We start from the raw sequence: 24,416 nt of genomic DNA on the forward strand, positions 1-24,416 counted from the left end.
TTGTATTTACAACACTGTTCCAGAACAGGTCAACCCAAATATTCAGATGTGTGCAGCACATTTTATGGAGGACTATTTCCTGATCCTGGTAGATTAGACTACAATGCCGGCTGTTCTGACTCACAGACTGTAAGTACGTTTTTTATATTTAAAGAATTTGCCACTGATGATTCAAACGCGAGTTTTGAGCAGTGTAGAGTAGCTTTTGTTGTTTGTCATTTCTCCGATCACAAATGCAGACATGGTTTTATATTTACGCGGCGTGATGCAGCGCATAAAAAGACAGTATAAGTCATTATAATCCGGAATTATGTTCCAAGTGGATGCAACAAATGCCTCGTTTATAATGGGTTTTAATGTTTTTGTCTCGTCGCTCCGGCCGGGCCACAGCATCACAGTATGGTAAGGGGCGTAACATTTCCGTCACACGCTTGAGGTATTCGGACAATCACAATGCACTGGATAGCTGGCCAATCAGAGCACACCTCGCTTTTCAGACCGATGAGCTTTGTAAAAAGGCGGGGCATAGAGGAGAAACAATAATGTACAGTATGTGGAAAATAATGTGTTTTTTTAACCTTAAACCACATAAACACATTTCATTACACCAAATACACAAAATAATGTTCTTTTTAGCAACATCATATGACCCCTTTAAAATAGCAGAATTATATATCGATATTTACTATATATTCTAGTATATAAATGTAATATATACTATTTGTATCAGGGGTTTTCAAAATTGTGTACGGGGACCCCCAGGAGCCACAAGAGAGGGTCTGTGGAAAAGTTTACATAAAACAATGTTGAAAATGTAAATATAAATAACAAAAATAATATTAAACAAAATAAATTGAACTAAATTAATATTAATTTATCATTTTTAGCTAAATAAATCCTGAAAAACAAATTATATAAAAAAATGATATAAATAATATACCTAACATTAGAGTACTAGCCTATAGATAGAAAAAAAAGTGTAATAGAACAAAATATTTGCCAAATAAAATTTTACACATGCATAATCATTTTTCACTGTATAAATTGGGTCTTTTATACATAAAGTGTGTAGCTGCCTTTTAAATTGTAGGATGGGAGTTCCTTAATCATATTCAAATATTGGTGGTCTATTGCATCTAAAACTTTGAAAACCCCTGATATATATTATCTGTTAAGAGTTTTTCCCCCCTTTACGGTGATAAATGAATTCTACTTGATTTGCCCCTAGTGGTAATCATTTTTTGGGTTGTGAATCACTGATTTTGTGTTAATTATTGCACTCACTGGGTTATGTCCATTCAGTTATCTGTAGAATATGAAGGAGGTCAGTGAACGAGAGAAATATGTCCTGCTTGACCTCGGACAACACACACGCATAACTCACTGAGTAATTGGCCAGAGGTTGAGCTTGGTTCTTAGAATGCTCTGCCTGCACTAGTACCACATCAGCAGTCTACACTCCCCCTCGTCCTCCGTCACATACACACACACACACACACACACACACACACACACGCTCTCAACCCCTCCTCCTGGGTCGACACAGCCGGACTCTGAACGCTTCTCTCCAGTCTGTTGAGGTCCCCTTTAACTGCATGTCCTTGCATACACACACTCACACGCGCAAACACACTATGTCCCTAGTTGAGTTGAGATGACGGGCTCTGGTTTCAGTCAGGCTGCAGGCGGCCAGCGCAGCTGTTGGGCGTGAGTTTCTTGTTTTCATGCAGTGGCTGCTGGGAGTCTGACTGCACTGCCAGCATCTGAGGTGGGTTGGAATAATGATTGAGATTTAGTACCTCACATTCATGGCAGACAGTGTGTTTGTTTTGCTCATCCATTATAGTGCCAGGTTGTAATTGTGTCATTGCATTGTGTTATTAATTGTTTGTATTGAATCAATAGTTTTTTTGGTGTAGTGTTATCATTATGTATTTGGTATTCTAAACGAGAATTTTTTATAGTGTTATTATGAGGGTCACTGACATATGAGTACCCACAATAAATAAAAAGAAGAATCTAATTTTAAAAACATGCACTAAATTGATGTTGGTTTTGAAACACTTTCAAGATTGTATTGAAATTTAAAAATATAATGTTTGACCAACTGAAAAATAATTGCTTACACTTTGAAAACATGTGACTACACATTTGAATCTTTTTTTTTTTCAAGTAAAATATATTATTCAAGGTTAAAATTGTTTTTGTTGTGATTATTACTTAATAATAATATTGTTCAATTATTAATTCATAAAATATTTTTGAGTTTTGAAGGAGTCACACCACATGACATCTTGAATGTAGTGTATTTAAGGTTACGATACACAAGGTTTCATTGTAAATGGATTTAGCAGAGATGTGGCTCACAGAGGGAAGTGGCCCATGACTGATCGGGCATGAAGTCATTAACAACAAGCTTGTAATTTCTACACTATTCATTTTAAGTTCTTGCACTTTTTTTTTGGGCAGCTGCTTTGTTCGCTCTAGTAGGTGAGTTTTGACTGCTGCCCTCCTGCCATTTCACAGAGCTTAACCCGTTTAATGACTTGACAGTTAACAGTGATAGTTAGCCAAACTCAGATTGCTGTTGTGGAAGGAAACTCATGGAAAGGATACAGCTGCAGCCCGCTTCCCATATTGTTGTGGTTAAGTGGATCCATGTCATTTCCTGTCCAGCCGGCATGAGCCAAAAAAAGAATGCTTGACGTGAGCTTCAGTTTTCCTTTGTTCTCTTTTCCAACAGAAACTTGGGTGTAGATGAAGCGGCTAGCAGATTGTTCTCTTTCTGGATTGGAAATATTTGATTGCTTCTCATCTGATGAAGCAGATGTAGAGGTTGCAAGCTGAGAAAGCAGCATTAGCTCTCCAGCCCTTGCGGACCTCCAGATTAACTTCTTCAGGCCATGATGGAGCCCAAGTCGTCTCCACCGGTGGGTGGCGTAACGTGGGCGCGGGTGTGTAAGGAATGTGGACAGTGTCATGATGGTCGGGACAGTCACCTGTTTGAATATCAGGATGAGGTGGATGACGAGCTGGTGTGCCACATCTGCCTCCAGCCTCTGTTGCAGCCCATGGACACACCGTGTGGCCACACGTACTGCTTCCACTGCCTCAGCAACTTCCTGCACGACCAGGACTTCTGTCCCGTCGACCGGCAGAGGCTTCAGCTACAGCAATGCCGTGCCTCCAGCCTGCTGGTGCGCAACCTACTGGACAAATTGGCCGTGCTGTGCCCGTTCCGCAGCGAGTGCCAGCAGAGCATGCAACGCTGCGAACTACAGCCCCATCTTCACAACAGGTTAGTGCGTGCCACCAAGGAAATGTTTACCTATCACTAGGGAAACATAGCATAAAGTCGAAGAGATGTAGACATCGATAATGCAGATATCATTCTGTAGAAATAAAATTAAATCAGTTATGAGAAGTCGGTGGATAAATATGCACATGTAGCCATTAAGAAAGCTGCTGAAACATTTGTGGAATTCCACTTATCCAGGTTTCATGTGAACAGAGAGATTTGAGAGAACTGAGCAGGATTAAAGAATAGACATGAGTGGACCGTATGACCGACTAGTGAAAGAACAGGGTGACTCTCTTTTACATAATGGAGTTAATTAGGAATCACATGAGTGATTACTATAGAATGTGTGCAGATAGTTCAGCCTTGTCACCTCTTCCAGGAACGCATGGGAGTTGACGTGTTTAATTTTTGCCTGTTTAGTTAAAGGCTTTAAGCTGTATTAAGTTTTTAACCCTGCTCACAATTGTTTAGTTGCACACACTTATAGTTTCTACAGTTCAGTATAAAATATAGAATTCACTAAATGGTTGATTCACTGAATCCAAAGCCATAGTATATTATATAAGTGATATGGTATGCAAAAAAGGAAAAAGCCCCTGGGAATAAAACCCATGACTTTGGTGTTATTGCTGTACTGTTTAAACTATTGGAACACTGCATAGAATGACCCTGTGCCTCAGCGTTCATCTCCCTTACATGGGTTTTCTTTCTGCCGTTTTATAATATTCTTATCTTCTGTGATGTAAAGCATGGTCTAAAGGTTGTTTGGCTGATAGTTCACGTGGTCAGGGACAGCACAATGTAAACACAGAGAGCAGCTGCGGGATGGGGAGGGAGGTGTTGACATGGTTAAACCCAGACTAGACCTGATTCTGCTGATCCTTTTTTTTTTTTACCTGTACCATCTCCATCCCTGCAATGCAGCAGAAAAGCCTGTTTGCGTCTTCATCTGCATAGCTCCTCTTGTTTCCGTACTGAGAATTCACACTCCCTGAGCATGTTCATCTTTAATAGATAAATGCTATGTAGCTTTGCACCGAACCGATTAAGCATTGACTTGTTTTTCGCTGCTGTTTTCTGCTGACTCCTGAATATGGAAGATCCAGAGCAGTAGTCAGCATTGGTGCATGTTTAGGATATTTTTAGTTACTGTTGCTGCCATCTGGTAATGAATGTCTTGTAGGTTAATTAACAGCAGACCACTGAGTAATGATGCAGAAGTTCTCTCTGACTCAGTGTGCTCCAATTTTCTCTTTCTCAGATGTCCTGCATTCAGACGACTCAGGGAAGAGGCGGAGAGAAAAAAGAGACCCTCCTGGAACGAGTTAAAGGGAAGCAAATCAGATGGAGATTTAGCTGACGCCAAGTCTACCCCGATCACACGCACAGGTCAACTCGGTGGACCCTCAGAACCTGGACTGGTCAATCCGGCCTTTGAAGAGGGTGAAGATGGTATAGCAGCACTTTCTGTTTTTCTTGTACCCTGTCTCACAAATATTATTACAAAACCCTATGAGCGTTAGCAGATCCATATCTAAGTATTTATGATATTCCAAATTTAATTAAAATCAGGAGTATGTGCATAACTTTATGGAATATCGTTACCAAAATGGTTATCAGATAATTTTGCATTTTTTTTTTTTATTGGTCGGCATTGGATATTTAATTGCTCATGCATATTTCCCCTCCCCATTAGCTTTGCTGTCATCTAACACCCACTTAAACTTAATCTTAAACATTCTGTTGCGAACACACAATAACACAATAAATAATTATCACAATAAATATCAGATTTTTCATTTTATGTAGCATTTTATAGCATTTAAAATGACTAATTTTAGCTTTTAGTGTGTTATTTTTAACAAATTCAGGTAAAATAATTACATATATAATATTTGTATAATATCTATTTTTTTGTACTGTACACCACCTGATAAGGATTAGATTTAGAAAAGAATAGTGCACATTCTTGGTGTTTTTTTTTTTTGGGTGTATTACGGTTGTAACATGTTTTTGATTTGTGGTAGCTCAGGAGTAAAGGTGAGAAGAGTGTAGCACAGACGGTGAAAAGCTGAGGAAATTGATTTGCAGCTGTGTTTACTTTTAGGTAAACCAAAACAGAGGGAATCTTTCATATGGCCCTTAATCTTGTGAGTAGATGGCTGAGGAGTGTCGGGATGTTATTAATATTGCATCAAAATAAATTATGGCATTAAAACCAACAATCGTCACTGTCTGAGAATATTTACACTCATGGAGATTCACATCAACGTTTTTTGGATTAAAGCTCTAAAACACCTGGGGGGAGTCTGGACCTGTCATCTGGATTAATGGAAATGCTGTTAGTCATAAAGTCACCTAGCAACTCTCTCAATATCTCATGGGAATATTACATCATACATTTGTGTGCTTCCCCAAAATAAATGACTCATTCCAAAGCAGCCACGAGCAAACTGCTTGTGTTACTGCCATATGTCGAACTACTTAGTTTTTAAGCATTTGTAAATCAGGTTCCTGATGGTCTTTTGGTTTTCCAGACACCCCTCTGAGGTCCAGTCTTGTGGCAGAGGCGACTGTGGTGGAGCTGCTTCGAGAGGATCCAGATGAGGATCTGGGATTGCGTATAGTAGGAGGGAAGGACACACCCTTGGGCAACATCGTCATTCAGGAGATTGTGCGTGATTCACTGGCTGCACGGGATGGCAAGCTGGCTCCTGGAGATCATATTCTAGAGGTGAGGCATATCTCAGCTCGCCATGCCATTATGCTTGTTTTAGATTGTCAGTCGCTATGGATTTGAACCCATTAGATGTTTTCCACTGGTTTTATCTCTCTGAATCTGTCTTTCTATCCAGTTCTCATGTTGTCAGTGTACACACCCCAGCGTCATTGTGTTTACATTGCAGTCACATCCCTGGATAAAGGTCACAAGACCCTGCTTACCCAAATGTCAGGAAATTTCCATTGGCTGGCACAGTATTGCCCGTATAAAAATGTAGCTGTTTTCAGTTGAGTAGACAAATTCTGTCATAGGACATGTATCAAAATAGGTTTAGTTCAATACATGTCCTATAGAACTGACCCACTTTACACAAGTTTTCACTAATTGGTCATATTTAGCTGATTTACAGTTTGTTTGTGTAGTTCCAGAATGGAAGATGGAGAAGGGAGTCATTCTCATGTTAAATTAGAAAATTCAGATTTCATTAAGACTGATTTCAGATAGACCTTAAAGGGGCATTCAGTAGTTCTTTAGCTAACGTTAGCATCGCTGTTCTTTGTGTACTTTAAGTACCGATACGACAGTGGTGTTAGATTTTGCACTGCCATCTATCGATGTGGATCAGGATTTTATTACAACGACACTAATCAGTTTTAGAGCATGGCCTACTACACACAGTAATTAATTCCTTTATCTGTCCCAGCAAAACAGAAGCAACTTGGTCTCAATCATCAAATCCACCTTGTTTAAGCTGTACTGATGTTTACGCTAATTTTTTGCCTTTGTAAGTCTTTCGGTCTTTGGCTTAAGACCTTTTTTGCATCTTTGGTCATAAAGATTCTGATCCTCTCTTTATTTAATCGCGTAAAGCACGATAAGAAGTGTTCCATTGTCTAATTTTCACTCTTCACGTCAAACAACACTGTTCAACTAGTGTATCTGCAAATGCGGCAGCTAGTGAGTGAGTACGAGCACCACCTTTTAGTGAACCACAGTGGATCACGTCATTTCAACACGGCGAAATACATAATTAAAACACTTTGTACAGTCTTCATCCTGTGCGAGTAACACTATTCAGATGACTCTTCACAAAAACAGTGTATTTGTTTTATTTGTAAAACATTTTAACTTAGCGCTAAACTACAGAATTCACCTTTAAAAAGCTGTTACACAGTAGTGCTTCTCAGTTACAATTCAGTTCAGTTAAGCAAATTTACATTCTTGTTCCCACAATCCTACGCTCTCCTAGGATTTCTGCTCCTGGCCGTCCTGGAATGCAATGCCTTAGTAAAGCAAACCAGCACGACTGTCTTCACATTCAAATTCAACCTTGAGTTTTAATGAATGCCTCCAGCTCATCTTCTCTGAGATCATATATACGGAAATCTGAATGAGGTCAACCATCAACCCTAGAATGATCTGTATCCCAAGTGGAGCTTCTTTGACTTTTTTTAAGGGAGCTAAGGCCTGTAAAGAGATCTGTGGATGGCTTGGATATCTTATTTCTTGAAATGGGATCTCTCTTTTCTCTCGGTTCAACACAGCATTGATTATCACAAAGGGCTGTTCCAAGCCTCAGGCAGGAAGATTTTCTCTCTTTTTTGGGGTCCAGAAGCATAAATAACAGCATTATTTTAGGATCTTTTAATATGGTGTTCTTTATAGAGAACAAAGCGTACTGGTTGGATCTTAAATAAAGGTTAGACATTAACCTGAATTCCCACATGAACGGATATCAAGGCAATGCTTTCACTTTATGAAGGAGGACTGAGTCCAAGTACAAATATTGACTTAAAGTCTTTAAAAACATTTGAATAATAGACATATTAGTGTTGTTTTAATGTAGCGTATACCAGATTTCTCCAATCATTTAATCAATTTAAACCCCATCCCTTTTAGAGGTGCCTCCACCCAAACAATAAATGGTGGACAGAACCAAGTCCCTGTCTTACATTATTTTTTTATTTTTTTGATAATCTGTTTCACTTAGCTATACAACACAATATGGAAGAAAAGATCTGTAGCTCATTGCATTGCATTGCGACCTCAAACTAACGGTTTGATCTTTGCAGGTCAATGATGTCAGTTTGGCATCCATCCCCCACAGTCGTGCCATTGCTGTGCTTCGACAGTCAAGTTCCCGCGTCAGGCTAACTGTCATGCAGGAGAAGGGCTTCAAGCCCCGGCCTGAGCATCTTGCTCAACCCTCAGCTTCTCCCTCGTCACAATCACCCAATCCTAACCAGAACCACGGCACCATCATCCAAGTCACCCTGGTAAAGCGTGAGCGCTCTGAGCCGCTGGGCATCAAACTCATCCGTAAGTCTGAGGAGCCAGGAGTCTTCATCCTGGACCTGCTGCCTGGGGGACTGGCTGCCAAAGATGGCAAACTGAGGAACAATGATAAAGTGCTGGGCATCAACGGACAGGACCTGAGACATGGCACCCCAGAGAGCGCAGCTCAGATCATACAGGTCAGGTACAGACAGACAGAATCACTTCAGAGAGAAAAAGTGGATGTCTCAAACTATTATTAATACAATCTGTTACTTTTAAACACTAGATTGAGATTTCAGGTTTTATAGTAAATGTAAGTGATTGTTATGCTCTGTTATGTGTGTGGCAGGCATGTGAAATGCGCGTGAACTTCGTTGTGATGAGACTTCCTGATCTCTCGGAGGAGGGTGGTGAGGGCCAGAGCAGAGGAGCCAGGAGAGTCCCAGAACCACAGTACTTCAAGCGTCGATCCGAATACATGAAGGTAAAAAAGCGTGATTCCCAAGCCCTAAGCATAATGTTGACATGTTTAAAGACACAAATAGTCATAGCTGTTGCCTGCCATTATGCTTACTTGGGTGATGCAAGTTTTTGCTCACTCCTAATCTCCCATTTCCATTCATATATATATATATATATATATATATATACTGTATAGAAATAAAATGTATGCACCATTCACACGTTTAAATATTTCTTTAAAAATAATTATTATTTTATAATAATATTATAAAATACTGTTATTACAAAACTTTTTTTCGATTGTAATATATTTTAAAATGTGATTTATTCTTGTGATGGCAAAGCTGAATTTTCAGCAGCCATTACTCCAGTCTTCAATGTCACATGATCCTTCAGAAATCATTCTAATATGCTGATTTGCAGCTCAAGAAACATTTATTATCAATGCTGAAAATAGCTGCACTGCTAAATGTTTTTGTGGAAATTGTGATACCGTTTTTGGATTCTTTATTCAAAAGAATGTTTGCCAAAGAACAGCATTTATTTGAAATAGGCTTTTTGTATTGTCTTTACTGTCACTTTTGTTCAATTTAATGTGTCCTTGCTAAATAAAAGTAATTTATATATACAACACTGGCTAAAGTGAAGGAAACCATACAAGAGAGATGACATTGATTCAGCAAGTTGGTGAGATTAAATTAATTTCTCATACATTTCACACTTTCAATCATGAATTATGATAGCTTCATGGATTGTAATGTGTTAAATTCACATGTGTTGTAGTGTTTTGCATATTATGAGGTAGTTTAATGTATTACGAGGTAGTTGCAGTGCATTCAGAAAGTATTCAGACCCCCTTCACTTTTTTGCAATTTTGTTATGTTGCAGCCTGATACTACAATTGTTTAAATGAATTTTTTTCTCATTAATCTACACTCCATACCTCCGTATCACAGGTGGACTCCAATCAAGGTGTAGAAACATCTCGGCAATGATCTAGAGAAATGGGAGGCACCTGAGCTAAATTTCAAGTGTTGTTGCATACTTATGTTAATGTGATATTTCAGTTTTTCTTTTTAATAAATTTACAGACATTTCTAAAATTCTGTTTTCACTTTGTTATTATGAGGTACGGCGTGTAGATTAATGAGAAAAAAAATGAATTTAAACTATTGTAGTATCAGGCTGCAACATAACAAAATTGAAAAAAAGTGAAGGGGGTCTGAATACTTTCTGAATGCACTGTATACAATACCTGGCCATGTAAATGGATCAAAAAGTAAAAGAAAGGTGTTTTGTAATTATAGTTTGACTCGTTGGCAAAAGCTTGGTTGCATGTTTCATAGGTTGTGCTGCCTGCACATGTGTGCGCGCGAGGTGACTTTTCACCCAGAGACCAGTCACACCCTGCTTTTGTGACACTTCCTCACCAGCTGAAGACAGAGGCAGCAAACACAGGCTGGGTAGTGGGAGATGAAAGCAGATAGCCCCCTCTCTCTCTGGGACTCGTCCCTGATCAAAAGGCCGGGGTGCTGCTCTCTGAACTGCTGCAGCCAGTGTGTTTGTTTGTAGCTGGGGATCAAAGCTGGTAACAGTTAGCTTTCACCTGTGGAGATGAAGCTTGAGCTCACGCTGGAAGGAAGGGCCACCCTGCTGGGTAGGAAGAGGCCACCCCTCCCCCCCTGGAGATCTGCAGAAGATGACTGAAAGGAGAGCGTTTTGCCACAATCTATGAGTTATGATGGCAGCGCGTCAGAGCCGCTCACATTAACACATCTCTGCTTCGCAGCAGGATCTGGGATGTTTGTTTTTACAAATGTTTTCACCGCAGGAGTCAGGCACATGTCTTAAACTTTCACTTTTCACCCATCCCCCAAATACAGACCTTTTCAAAACACTATTACTAATCATTAAGCACGCTTGCATGCAGTTACAATGGATCTGCAGTAAGTTTTTGCATAGTTGAGGTACAGTCTTTTGAGTATACATGACGCAACTATAACCATACTTAAATGTTTAAAGGATTAAACATCAACTCTGTCTTTTAGAGCATGCTCACAATGCAAGGCCAGTTGTAGTTGGTTTACTGTGTGTATACTAACTGTTCAAAAGTTTTTGAGCCAGTATGATTTTTTTAAAGACAGAAATTAATACTTTTATTCAGCAAGGATGCATGAAACTGATCAAAAGTGACAGTAAAGTATTTTACATTGTTACAAGAAAGGAATAATTTCAAATAAAGTTCAAGAATATGAATAAAATGTATCATGGCTTTTACAGAAATATTAAGGAACACAACTGTTTTCAACATTGATAATAGTAGTAAATGTTTCTTGAGCTTCGAATCAGCATATTAGAATAACGGGAATAAATTACAGTTTCAAAAATGTTAAAATAAAAATTTGAATTTCGCAATATTACTATTTTACTGTATTTTTGATCAAATTAGGCTAATACAAATTTGGTGAGCATGAGACACATTTCAAAAACAAAAAAAAATATTTTGAAAGTTATTGTACATAGTAGATAAAACCAAGTTACAGTAGCATTGCAATATCTAGATCTGATAGTCCAGTTTTTGGCATAGTTGGACTGGTACAGTGTTTACATGACTATTTGAAAGATGCATGTAACTTAATTCAGCTGTTGGAGAAATTGCTGTTGCTTTCATCGACATACAAACTTAGTCATACATTTTTTTTTTTTTATTGTGCAAGTTGTTTAATGTACATTATCTGGATTCAGGAGCCTCCCGTTGGGTTCTCCAGTCAAGAGAAGACAGTGAGTCTAAAGAAGGAGCCTCGACACTCTCTAGGCATCACCATCGCGGGTGGGAGAGAGTGCCGCAGCCGTTTGCCCATCTACATCACTAGTGTGCAGCCGGTGGGCTGCCTACACAGAGACGGCACTGTCAAAACAGGTAATTCTCCTCATGCCTCCATATAAAATGCTCAGCTCTGAGCATCATGTGCAATGCTTTTGTTAACTGTGATGTTATGGCTGCTGCAGGTGATATATTGCTGAGTATAAATGATATCGACCTGACCCATCTTACCTACAATGAAGCGGTGACCATCCTAAAGACTCAGGCCGCTCAGAACACAGTAACACTGCGAGTTATCCAAACCTTTGCTGAGGAGGAGGAACAGGACGGAGAATCCAGCACCAGAGAAGACATGGACACACTGGAGGGACCCAAAGAGGACGACATTAACTGGGCTCCTCTCTGGACCCGTTGGTTGGGCCTGCCCAGGTACGATTTTCTTGTTGTTGAGATATCGATTATTGAGTGCAAAATTCTAATTTGATGTCCTCTTCTGTAACTTTTGGGCAAGTATATGGCCGTATGGGCTTAAACATGATCAAAATTCATAATTTGACCATATCTTTTTAATCCCAAGTTACATCCACTGGTGTCGTGATATTATGCTGATGAAGACCAACAGTGAGAGCTGGGGCTTCAGTATCGTGGGAGGATATGAGGAGAGTCGTGGCCAGCAGCCCTTCTTCATTAAAACCATAGTGCCTGGAACACCAGCTCACTTTGATGGACGCCTCAAGTGAGTCTCCTGTGCTCTTTAACAACATTACCATTCAAAAATTTGGGGTCAGTAAGGTTTTGTTGTTTTTGAAAGGAATTAATTATTCTATTTAGCAAGGATGCAGTATGTTCTTTTGAACTTTTCTGTTCATCCAAGAATACTGAAAAATGTCACAGTTTCCACAAAAATATGAAGCAGCACAGATGTTTTTAAAATAATAAGAAATGTTTCTTGAGGAAGAATTGGTGACACTGAAGACTGGAGTAATGATGCTGAAAATTCAGCTTTACCGTCACAGGAATGAATTATATATTAAAATATATGAAACTGGAGAACAGTTATTTTAAATTGTAATAATATTTCACAATATCGCAGGTTTTACTGTATTTTCGATCAAATAAATTGAGTCTTGGTGAACACGAGAAACAAAAACATCTTACTGACCACAAAACTTTTGAATGGTAGTGTAGAAGTGACTTAAAGTGATAGTTCACCCAAAAATGAAGATTCCTCATCTCGTTCCAAACCCAAGACCTTTGTTCATCTTTGAAACAGTTTAAGATATTTTGATGAAATCGGAGAGCTTTATGACTCCGCATAGACAGAAATGCAACTACCACGTTCAAGGCCCAAAAAGGTAGTAAGGACATTGTTAAAATAGCCCATGTGACAGCAGTGGTTCAACCGTCATTTTATGAATGACAGAATTGTAATTTTTGGATCAACTATCCCTTTAATTGTCGTGCTCCAGTTGTCATCATTGACAAGCTATTATGAACATAACATTATTAGCCCATGTGACAGCAGTGGTTCAACCGTAATTTTATGAATGACAGAATTGTAATTTTTGGATCAACTATCCCTTTAATTGTCGTGCTCCAGTTGTCATCATTGACAAGCTATTATGAACATTTTTCTTGAGTGCAGTGAGTTTGCCTCTATAAAAGGAGCTGCTTTGTTTATTGACTCCCTCATGCCCTCCTGCAGGTGCGGCGATGAGATTGTGGCTGTGAATGGAGTTACTACAGTTGGCATGAATAACTCCTCCTTGATCCCAATGCTGAAACTGCAGAAGAACAAAGTCACATTGACCGTGGTCTCCTGGCCTGGCAGCCTGGTTTAAAGACTAGCCTAAACTCTATCACTGTTACTGGATCCACCACTGGATTTTAAGTTGATGCACAAGTCTGTTATTGGAGAAGAGCAGGGTGAAAAACTGAAGAAGTCTGTTAACAATCGTTAACCACAAGATTTAAAAGCAAGCCGAAAGGTTGATATTATTTAATCCACTGTAGGCATTTAGTGTTTCACAAGTGTGCATTGCTCTTTGTTGAGCTGTATTCGTGAAGAAGTGTGAACTGCACTGGACAAGCTTGACTTCCTGTTTAAAAAGAAGTTGTATTTATCATGCCACTTGCCTGGGTGTATATTTTAGATTGGAACGTCTTGTTTCCATGTATAACCAGTAATAATCTTTTAGAAGGTTTATGATTGACATCAAGTGGTCAGTAGTGAGGTAATAAATATTATTTTGAATCTACCTAGAGTTGGACCACATCACATTCTCATGCTGATGGCCGCTCTGATGACACTTTTTACACTGTTATATGTTCTGAGAATAGTTACACTAGTGTAAAACTATGTAGTTGCTGTTGACGTGATAGTATGGACTGTTTTTTAAACCACAGCTTGGCTTGTTTGACACATTTTTAAGAATGTATCTCTTGGGTGCCTTGGATATGAATATGTACAAACACTGATCCACACCTGCCTTAATTGCTTGTATACCAAAAATGCCAATTGTTATCTTTGGCCTTTCATCAATTGTAGAATGTTTATTTGCCTCTGACATCTGTATGTTCAACCCTTTTACTTTTTACTTTTTTGCATTTTAGTCAGTTTTAATGATGTTCTTGTTCTTGTTTTTGGATAAGCACAGCAAATGTGAAAGGGTTGTTATGATGACAGAATAAAAATTGTTTTATTTTATTACATCCTTGTTCTAAGCAGTAGCTGTTTTGTTCACTTTTCTGATCTGTAGTATGATATAGTTGTAATTGATTATATTAGGTATTTTCTATCATTTTAATAACTCTTACAGATTTCCAAATAATGATTTATATTTAATAGAAATATGGATGTAATCTGCTGAGAATTATTCTACACTGGAGATCTCAATCTCATCTGCCAGAACAACAGTGGCTTCAACATTTTAACCTTGTTTGGATTAGTGTTGCTTTTCTCTGTTACTCAAGAGTTAATGCTAAAGCCACATATTTCACTCCCCTTCCAAATCGTTCATTATAGTCCCAGTGGGATTCCCAGGCAATATCTGCGGCTTTGTCCTGTTGAGTATCACACCATCTGAGCAGTTTGAAGGGCGAGCGGGCCACGTGCTGTCACACAGGGGACCTGTGCAGGATGTAAATCAGCCCTGCACAGTTTGAATTTAAGCCTTGAACTATGAACCAAGGATTAAAAGGTTTTAAATCCTGCTGACAGGCTAAACTAATGCAATAGGTTGCCAACTGTTAAAGAAAAACAGTTTTTTTTTTGTAAGAAAAAACATAAAAATGTTATTTTATGGTCATGATGATAAATGCTGATGGTCTATTTGAAGATGTGCAAAAGTCACCAAACACCTGCTGAGAATGTAAAATCCAACTGTGGCACAAAAGGATATTTTGTTGATTTAAAATTGACTAATTCAGATGACATATTTCGGAAACAAACAGAGTAAAAAAGATATTATTAAAGGCTAACGTACATATTCCAAATGCAGATGACATGGTCATACCAGGACATTCTCAGACATCATTTTAGGCCAAATTTGAAACTTAATGCACTTAAACTGCTCCACATTCTTTATTGTGTCTTAGCCTGCCCCCTAGAGGCCATATAAAGCTCAACATATCAAATTATTATTATTATTTTTTGCTGTAAGCTGTTGCTAAATGAATACTTAAGAAACGTAAAATACATAAAGCGCTAGTGAAAATGGACAGACTACCTCAAATGCAGCTGTTTGTATCCGAATCATTCATGCTGAGTTACGTTTGTTCTTCACACTCCCCTCTTTGCACCCCCGCTCTACATAATGTAAACCAATGGGTCATTTCTATCTTTAACAAAAAGCAAGCAATATTAAAATCACAACTTCAAATGCCATGTATCTATTTAATCTGAATTATTTCCATTGCTAATATAATAATTTATTAAGCTCTAAGGATTACTTTCTACAGCTTTTTGTTGTACTTTTGATTTTAAAACTGTTTTACCATATAGTATAAAGCTGTGACATCAAGCAGTAGTTAAAATCGCAAAAGTGCCAGATCACGGTGCTGACTGTTCCTCTAAGCTAGTTCAAACATCTGCTGCACTAGCTTCAAAAGCCCCAACGCTAGTCATCACACTCTGAAAACATTAAAACACCACACACTTCTGACACACTGTTGTCCTTTAACATAAGGCAAATTCACACCATAAGGTGCCTTGTTCATAACAATACTTTGGGGTAAATGCACTTTTTAAACAGCATCAGAGTTTGCTTTCTTCCCATCTCTCATTATATGTAACAAAACGTCTGAGTGCAACACAGGAGCGCTTCTACTACATCAGGAAATGTGCAAAATCTGCTCTAAAGCAAAGTGACAGTGTTGCGAATTCTACTGTACAAGGTACTGGGAGAAGGGGTCTTGTAGAAACCCAGTGAAGACCCTCAATCCGACATATATACAAGGCACTAAGGAGAGGAATGAAGGGTCTTCCACGAGGATCCAGCAGAAGTCCTTTAGTCAGGTCTGAATATAGGATATTTTGGTAAGAACTCTATAAGAACAACCTGTAGACAGAAAAAAAGACAATGTTATGAAAGCACACTTGAGGGGTAAAAATCACCAGCCTCGTGGTTTACAACCTTAAGGTCTGACTTTGTAAGAAAATGCAGAACAAAAAGAAAAAAAAGGACTGAATGAAACATTGAGGAGTCAAATTACCTTTTTAGTTACAAATTACAGAATCACATGATAAAGATGATTGTTGAGAAACGCTTCAGTTCACTGAGTGCAAAGCTTCCTACTTTAGCTTTTAACAACAGTCAGTACTGTGATTACGACAGTTTAAGTTATAGACACTATCATTCAAATCTTATGGTGTTAGTAAGATTACGATTTTTTTTTTTGAAGAACTTATACTTCTCTTCAGCAAGTATGCACTAAATTTATCAAAAGTGACAGTAAATACATTTAAAATGTTACAAAAGATTTACATTTAAAATAAATGATGTTCTTTTAAACTATCCATCCAAGAATCTTAAAAAAAGACTGCACAAAAAACTTTAAGCAGCACAACTGTTTCAACATTAATATAATATGATGAATAATTTCTGAAAAATCATGTGACACTGAAGACTGAAAAATTCAGATTTGCATTACAGGAATAAATCACATTTTAAAATATATTCACAAAGAAAAATAGTTATTTTAAATTGTAATATTCCACAGTATTACAGTTCTTACTGTTACATTATTTTTAATACAAATCAAATAAATGCAGCCTTGGTGAGCACAATAGATATCTTTCAAAAACATTTTTGAAAGGCAAGTTAAATAGGTTTTTTTACTTTGTATTTATCATACATAAGGTACAATTTGATGCCGTCACTTTAATGAACATGGTTGTACTTGTGACACATAAATATCACAGTTTTAAAAGTTATTTCTGCCTGTTTTTAAAATAAATATGAGTTCATTTGCAAAAACAGATAACGCCATTTTTTTAAAATCATGTTTTGTTTTTTTTATCCTGCATTCCAATCAATATCAAACTGCAGTTGGGTTGTTTTGATTAAATAATAATAACTAAAAAAATATACAGCTAACTAACAAAATAAAAAACATGATTTATGAAAATGAATAAAAACGGAGTTATCTGTTTTTGCAAATAAACTCTTCATAAATACATATACACAAGAGATAATGAGGGCGCTTGTCAGGTACAAAATGCCATTCCTCATGTCCATACAGACAAGGCTCACTACAGAGGAGCGATCATAAAATATGTGCCTAAGAATATTAGGCCCACAAAAAGGCCCCCCTAAAAAGGGCCTAGTAACAGGCCTGATAAAAAATCATCATTATGGGATTAAGTGTGTTTGAGTAAAGATTGGATGGATTTTTTTGCACTCTCTCATTAATATCATTTATTAAAATTGAAACGTCATATGTAGCATTTACATAAATGTATTTATTTGAACAAACTGTTGGACAGGAATATTCTGAATGCCATATGTTCATACAATCATATTATATTCACAGGTTAGAAGCATGAAAAAAAATGTTTTACATACAATAGAAAATATTAAAAATAATAAGTATAACAGTTTATTAGAATTTACTTTAAGATGATCAAAAAGGCATTGTATATTGAACACATTACTCTTGGTAACAAATTTTGCTTGATTGGCATACGTTATCGTTTTTAAACACACAACTAATGACATTGTAAAACAATATCAAAAACCTCCAGGACAATCTGCTTGTCCTCGTGTGCTCAAGTGCAATTTTCAGCCCTAACTCGAGTGGCATCTTGTACGTAAATTTTATGGCTTACTGGGTAAACAGGTCCATATAAAGTGTAATGTTACAGAGACAGGGCTTATAAACAAACTATGCTACAATAATATCTTGGCGAAAAACTTATAACCAGCTAAATTACATAATGTAAACATGGTATACCACACTGTACATCCTGTCCATGATATTTACAAGTCAGTTTGTTGACTTCCCCGTGTAGTAGACAATCGCAAAAGCGCCAGATCACGGTTACAGCTAACTAACAAAATAAAAAACATGATTTATGAAAATGAATAAAAACGGAGTTATCTGTTTTTGCAAATAAACTCTTCATATATACAGCATTGTTGATTATGATCACACAAACAAATATTCCCTTAGAGCTAATTCAACCATAAAATTGGATCTTGTTTTTTTTTTTTTGGAAAATATTTGTGATGATTTTACAATTGATTACAAAAAACAAAACTATGAAATTGAATTTGTCACAAAACGACAAGTGAGACACAGGCTGAATCTTTTTGACTGACTCATTCAAAATAATCAGTACATAAGAGACGTTTGTTCAAAAATCAGTCATCACAACTCACTTGTGCATGATAAATCAGAGAGAATACTCTAATGAGATGACGCACAAAGTTTCCCTGACTTCTCTTAGATTTTAAATTATTGTTGCACAATCAATTTTGTGGTGCATTTGCAGTAATTTAGGTAGCAGCTTATAGCCCTGAAATGAAAAATAAGTGATTTACTTTTAATCACCGTAAAGAAACTTTCATGAAAAACAACATCCACAAACTTACATATTCCATCATGTTGCTGCTCTCACATTTTCTCTTGCTGAGTTTCCAGTGCAGCCCCAGCTGAAGGCGAGACAAGAAGAGACGGGTTAGACAAAGCTGTGCGGGAGATCTTCAAAATAGACGCAAGCACTTCAGATGCTCAGACACATTTTACACACAAGGGTTAGCTGAGGTCAAGCAGTGGTCAGCGATTAGCTGAGCTTCCTTAACATGTCTGTCAGTCAAAGCTTCGAGACACAACAAAACGAACGTGGCTTTTTACTGCTGACCTTTCCACAGTCTGGTCAGACTCTGCACTATATCAATGCATCAGACCAAAATGGCTGCGAGGGCAACAAGCATTTGACAGGGTCAAATGTTAGCAGCCATTTTAATGATTGTTATCCACCACACACCAAGACTTGAACGGCTCTTAACATGGCAGCTAAATTGGAGATGATCCGCTGTCCTTATCTTTATGTGTCTGAGATTAATTCTGCTATGATCTTACCTTATGATATAATCTGTTGTTTTCCCATTCTAACAATTTCTGGATGGATCTTCGTGTCTGAAAACACACAAACAAAAATGAGCTTTCACAAATCAATAATTATACACAAACAAAAATAGACAAACACACAGGTTTTTATGCTAATCACCCTGTCAAACTCTTCAAACACATGCTTAACAAATGCCAATAAAACTCCCAGGGCATGAAGACTTCAGAGGCATTTATGGAGCGAAGCTCGTAGTTAAGCACCTTGTAAGCTGCACGTCACGGCCAATAACTTAAAATTTGTAGTTGTAAAATCGCCACCTTTCCACAATTCAACAAGCCTCCTTACATATATCAGTTTCACACACAGTGGATGCAGTTAACTACTTGCCTCCTCACTGAGTGCGTTTATTTATTAGGTGTTCAAATGAGGCAGTAAGTAATTAATACAGATTAATGGGGGAAGGACCGGTCATGTCTGAGGAAGGACTCACTCTCTTGTTGAGACATATGACAGGCCACAGACTGCAGCCCACCGTACAGCAACAGCACAGGCAGCCGCAGAGCAACCATTTCACATTGACCGGTAGGTTCTTCTTCAAGCAAGCGTTTACTCGATTGATGCTCGTCTTGAACTCCTCTGGAGCAACCTAGAGCAGATGGGAGAGAAGCAAAACAGGACTGTAAATAAGTTAGTAAATGATTCTGTGTGCATTAGTAGTAAGGGAATATTTAAATAAATAGAAATAAAAATATATTAAAAAGATAAATATTTTTAATAGATTATAAATAGTAAAGCAACAACAAAATGTTCATTTAAGAAATACAAGAAAAGTTCCATATAAAGTAATTGGAATTTTTTTTTAAGAACATTTTTTACACTTTTTCTCGATTGCTTAAACACATTTCTTGAAATTGTGACTCCTTTTCTCGAAACTCTAAAGACAAACCTATAACTTCTCACCCAATTCCCCATACTTCCTATTTTCAGGTCAAAATGAAGCTCTCCACTCAAAACTATTCAATCTTGCTGAAAAAAACAAACTTCGCCCTCAGACATGACACACAAGCCCTCAGAAACACACACACAACAACATAGTCTTACACACTAATGAGATCAATTCATAACACTGAAGTACTGTACTTGGCTACAAATTAGTTCAGCAGTTATGAGTTTGTACAACTTGTTCTTCAGTATTTACTGTACATATATATAAAAAGTAAAAGTTCTCTCATCTGAAGTACTGCTACTGTTCTGTCATTATATTTGATCTGTAAGTAGTATTGAAAGCCTGTAGATGAGCCTGTAGGCCAGCTGTCCTCATGCACAAGAACATGATCAACTATAGTGCTGTGTATTTCATCAGGAATAAATGTCCTTTGACCCCGTCCCCTTCAGTTTTCGTTTCCCTCCTCTTCCTCTTTGTCTCTCACTAGTAGGATTCATTTTCCAAATCACATAATCACCTGTGCTCCTTTTTATACTATCTTGAGATTCTGACTGCTGTGTCATCAGTTTTGCTACTGAATGTTCACACATGGATAAATGTGTGCTATTGGTGTTAATTTTGTGATTCTTGAGGTAGTTATATTGTGTGTTTGTGTTTTCTAAATGAGAACATGGTTAAACCTGTGCAAAATGATGCCGTTCTTGTGTAGAGTTTAGCTGAAAACACTGAGCAAATTGGAGTGTATGTGAAAACAGGTCAAATGTGTTAAAAGTTTTGAGAAACGTGTCTTTGTTTCAGGAACTGTATGAATGGCTTGGAAAATTGTGCCAAACGAATCAGTTATAGTGTGTTAGCAATTGAGAAAAACTGTAATGTTTGCAGATGTTCTCTGGAGATCTCACAATTGCACGCTTGTAACTTGCCAACCAAGCTCTGACACTCTCAAGGCAAAGGGAGGACAAAAAGATGAGATAAGCCCGTGGCCTGTGGCTGCGCCATCTAAACAACATGAATGGCTGCTCATTCCTCTCTGGGTATGTACGCCATAAAACCGGGGTCGTAATCTTTTATGACAGGATGCAAAGGTCTCTTTGCAAACAGCAAAAGAACTCGGAATAAAGCCCAGCAGGCCTGATCTGCACCCTTCAGTCATCATAATCCTGACCTCATCCTTCACATGTCACCCTGGGTCACAATACTGGAGCTCCGCTTTATTGCCCCGCACTTCCCTCGGTCTGCTCTTCCCCCTGCAGCCTTTTTGTATTTCTGCGTCCGACCCAGGAAGCTTCCTATTCTTGTGGACGGCACAGTGTTTCTTTCATTATTTTGTCTCTGGGAGCTCTGTCCTCCCAGCGCTGGGATCCCTGCCTACCGGAGCCCTGGACGGTTTACTTATTGACAGATTCTGTTGCAAAAATGCAGCAAGCTTGGATTAAAACCATTTTAGAGACTTCATCAAGGGATTCATTAATCAGAGGCTCATAGCATGGTGAATTATGGTGTAAGGTTAAAGGTCAACAGGGAAAGTCGGGAAGGGGGAAGTCGTGGCCTAATGGTTAGAGAGTCGGACTCATAACCCAAAGGTTGTGGGTTCGAGTCTCATACCGGCAGGGATTGTAGGTGGGGGGAGTGAATGTACAGCGTTCTCTTCCACCTTCAATACCACGCGACTGAGGTGCCCTTGAGCAAAGCACCGAACCCCCAACTGCTCCCCGGGTGCCGCAGCATAAATGGCTGCCCACTGCTACGGGTGTGTGTTCACGGTGTGTGTGTGTGTGTTCACTGCTGTGTGCACTTTGGATGGGATAAATGCAGAGCACTAATTCCGAGTATGGGTCACCATACTTGGCCACATGTCACGTCATGTCACGTCACGTCACGTCACGTCAATTAGAAAAAAAAGATATTTTATTCACACCATAAAGAAAATTCAATTGGATATACTTTGTAGATGTGAGTTAGAAATCATTACCTTTCCTGTGAGAACGGAAGGAAACTCTGTGTCAAATTTGTTGCTTAGTCCAAACCTGCAAACAGATTTTTAAAAAGCTTATGATTATGGGAAAAAAAAAACATGTTAAGGGTAATTTCCACCACATAACAAAAAATATAATGCATTGGTAAATAATAATCATGAGATACTATGTAATAATTATGATAAAAAGTTCAAATTATGACATGAAATGTAACAATGTTGAACTACTAGTCAATTTTGACAGAAAAATTATGACACAAAAGTCAGAATTATTAAATAGAAATAATGAAATTATGAGACATTAAGTCATAGTTATGTGATAAAAATTGAAATGATGACATTCCAAGTTGTAATTATGCGATAAAGTCGAAACTATGGTATAAACAGTGAATTGACTTTGTGATAGACTTTTTATCTCATAATTATGACAATGTCACAATATAGACTTTTAATCTCATAATTATTCATGTTTACCAAAACATGTTTTTTTTCTTATGTGGCAGAAATGACCTTACAAACAAAGGCTCTGTTTGTCATGACAGGGAAAAAAAAGATAGCTTGGCTAACACTGGGTTCATTTCAGTTAGACGTAAATGTAGATGTAAATTAAGGACTTGAAATCAACACAGACACAACAAAGTGAGAAGGTTGAGTTTCTACATTTAGCTTGAATTGCCAGAGAATCTGAAGGCTGTATAAGTGTCTTGTGTGATGTCTGTTTATGATCCATCTACTGTCCCATGTAGAAACATCACGTTGTTTACCACATTAAATAATAAAATACCTCAAAGCTCTGCTGGTGATTCAACTTCAGAAATGTGTGCATAACTGACAGTTGCAAGGGTACTTGTACTGTCCAATGAAAACTATTGCATTAACTAAAATATTATCTGATCTCCTAATTTCACCTCAGCATACGTACAGTACAGTTACCCACAACTTCAAATTAAAGCAAAGAGCCTAATGAGTTTGAGTGTGGTTACCGGGCAGCCTTTATCCACGGACAGCAATAAAACCATAAATCTCTGTGCTAACAACAAGGCTTCGGGTAAGAAAGGCTGATTCTTCCGCTTAAACTAACTGTTAGGACACAGCTGGAGAAGCTCGGCCTACGTGTATTTTAATACCACAACTTAGCGACAAAAACATGCAGTGAGCTTAGCATGGAGGCTATACACACACAGACATGAGCTAACAGTGACTAACAGCGGTGCTGCCGCATTCATACGCTTACACGGTGAAGTGACCAGCCCCACGCATGACCACAGGGTCGGGACAGTATCTGACGAGATGTTCTTCACTCACAATTCTCTCATCTTCTTCTTCTAACTCATAAATGGTATCAAAGTCCGCCATGTTGGGCAGTAGGACGCTCATGACGCCATGGCACCAGTGCTGTGAAGGGAGCGTCATCGCAGCGTCGACTGGCACTGTACATAAACCCCAGCTTTTTGTTATTTCAGATAGCCTAGATATGAAACATTATATTGAGTTACTACTTGGGCTGAAAAATAGTAAAGCAAAACGCACTAGGTCTCTATGTGACGCTTTTAAGCTATTTGTACGATGATCTCATATCCTTTTATTTTTATTTATTTATTTATTTATTTATTTTTTTTTTTTTACGTGTATTAGTTTTTTACTGTATATTCTCATTTTCTACATATTGTAGTCTATAGTCAATGTTTTCTATACTATATGTTGGAAACTACTGTCATGTTCATTGGCTGTAATAGGCCTATGACTGGCATTAAAAAAAAGCACTGTACACGAATAAATTACAAAAGGGCCCTGAAACTCTTTTTGTAATTTATTCGTGTACAGTGCTAGTCTTTTTTTCACACATTCTGTATAAGCTAAACATTTTGAGTGAAGTGAGGAGCTTATGCACAAAATGTTGCTTTGTTGTCAATTTCAAGAGCTGAAATTAAATATTATTTGAGCTGTTTAATTAGTTTTTCAACCCTACTTGGGACCTGTTTACAAAATGTTTATAACCCCGAATTGTGCGATTTTGTGGTTTTCTAGCAATAAACAATAAATAAAATTCAAAGTACATAGACGCCATTTTAAAAACTCCACAGTGTATAACATAGTTGCACATTTTGTCTAAATTAAGCTGTGCTCAGCAGGTAGGCCTATGGCCAGGGTTTGTGATTATTGACAGGGCCTTCATTTATAGGCATATTTCCAAACAATTACAGAAAATATATTTGTTTGATCCTGTTTCAGGGTAATATTGAATTAAGTTTTGAATTTTTGCAAAAATTTAATGTGATTATTTTCTTGTCTTTCTGTAGGTTTTTCCCCCTCAAATAGCCTATAACCAATTCAAT

The 24,416-nt window shown here is 37.8% G+C and overlaps 2 protein-coding genes across 4 annotated transcripts in view; one reads left to right on the top strand and one right to left on the bottom strand.

Moving 5' to 3' along the window:
* Positions 1-14,292, top strand: part of lnx2b (ligand of numb-protein X 2b) — an 18,263-nt gene extending 3,971 nt beyond the window's left edge. For 2 of the 3 annotated variants that reach the window (XM_016446562.1, XM_016446563.1), the window contains exons 2-10: positions 2,744-3,298; positions 4,563-4,753; positions 5,839-6,035; positions 8,096-8,497; positions 8,650-8,784; positions 11,508-11,682; positions 11,772-12,015; positions 12,164-12,322; positions 13,292-14,292. In XM_016446562.1, the coding sequence (XP_016302048.1) occupies positions 2,904-3,298; positions 4,563-4,753; positions 5,839-6,035; positions 8,096-8,497; positions 8,650-8,784; positions 11,508-11,682; positions 11,772-12,015; positions 12,164-12,322; positions 13,292-13,427 (2,034 nt within the window). In that variant the 5' untranslated portion in view covers positions 2,744-2,903 and the 3' untranslated portion in view covers positions 13,428-14,292. Of the gene's footprint in view, positions 1-1,223; positions 1,769-2,743; positions 3,299-4,562; positions 4,754-5,838; positions 6,036-8,095; positions 8,498-8,649; positions 8,785-11,507; positions 11,683-11,771; positions 12,016-12,163; positions 12,323-13,291 lie in introns of those variants that run through there. The other variant, XM_016446561.1, reaches the window with a different exon arrangement.
* Positions 14,293-15,616: 1,324 nt separating this feature from the next.
* LOC107658118 (cysteine-rich hydrophobic domain-containing protein 2-like) lies at positions 15,617-23,489 on the bottom strand. The gene is made up of 6 exons (XM_016446565.1): positions 23,315-23,489; positions 22,078-22,132; positions 19,650-19,805; positions 19,171-19,227; positions 18,681-18,740; positions 15,617-16,145 (listed from the first exon to the last, which is right to left on the bottom strand). The coding sequence occupies exons 1-6, from the start codon at positions 23,455-23,457 to the stop codon at positions 16,095-16,097; spliced, it is 522 nt and encodes a 173-aa protein (XP_016302051.1). The 5' UTR covers positions 23,458-23,489; the 3' UTR covers positions 15,617-16,094.
* Between the last annotated feature and the right edge of the window lie 927 nt (positions 23,490-24,416).

The sequence above is a fragment of the Sinocyclocheilus anshuiensis genome, unplaced genomic scaffold (assembly GCF_001515605.1).
Source record: "Sinocyclocheilus anshuiensis isolate Anshui unplaced genomic scaffold, SAMN03320099.WGS_v1.1 scaffold227, whole genome shotgun sequence".
Taxonomy (NCBI): domain Eukaryota; kingdom Metazoa; phylum Chordata; class Actinopteri; order Cypriniformes; family Cyprinidae; genus Sinocyclocheilus; species Sinocyclocheilus anshuiensis.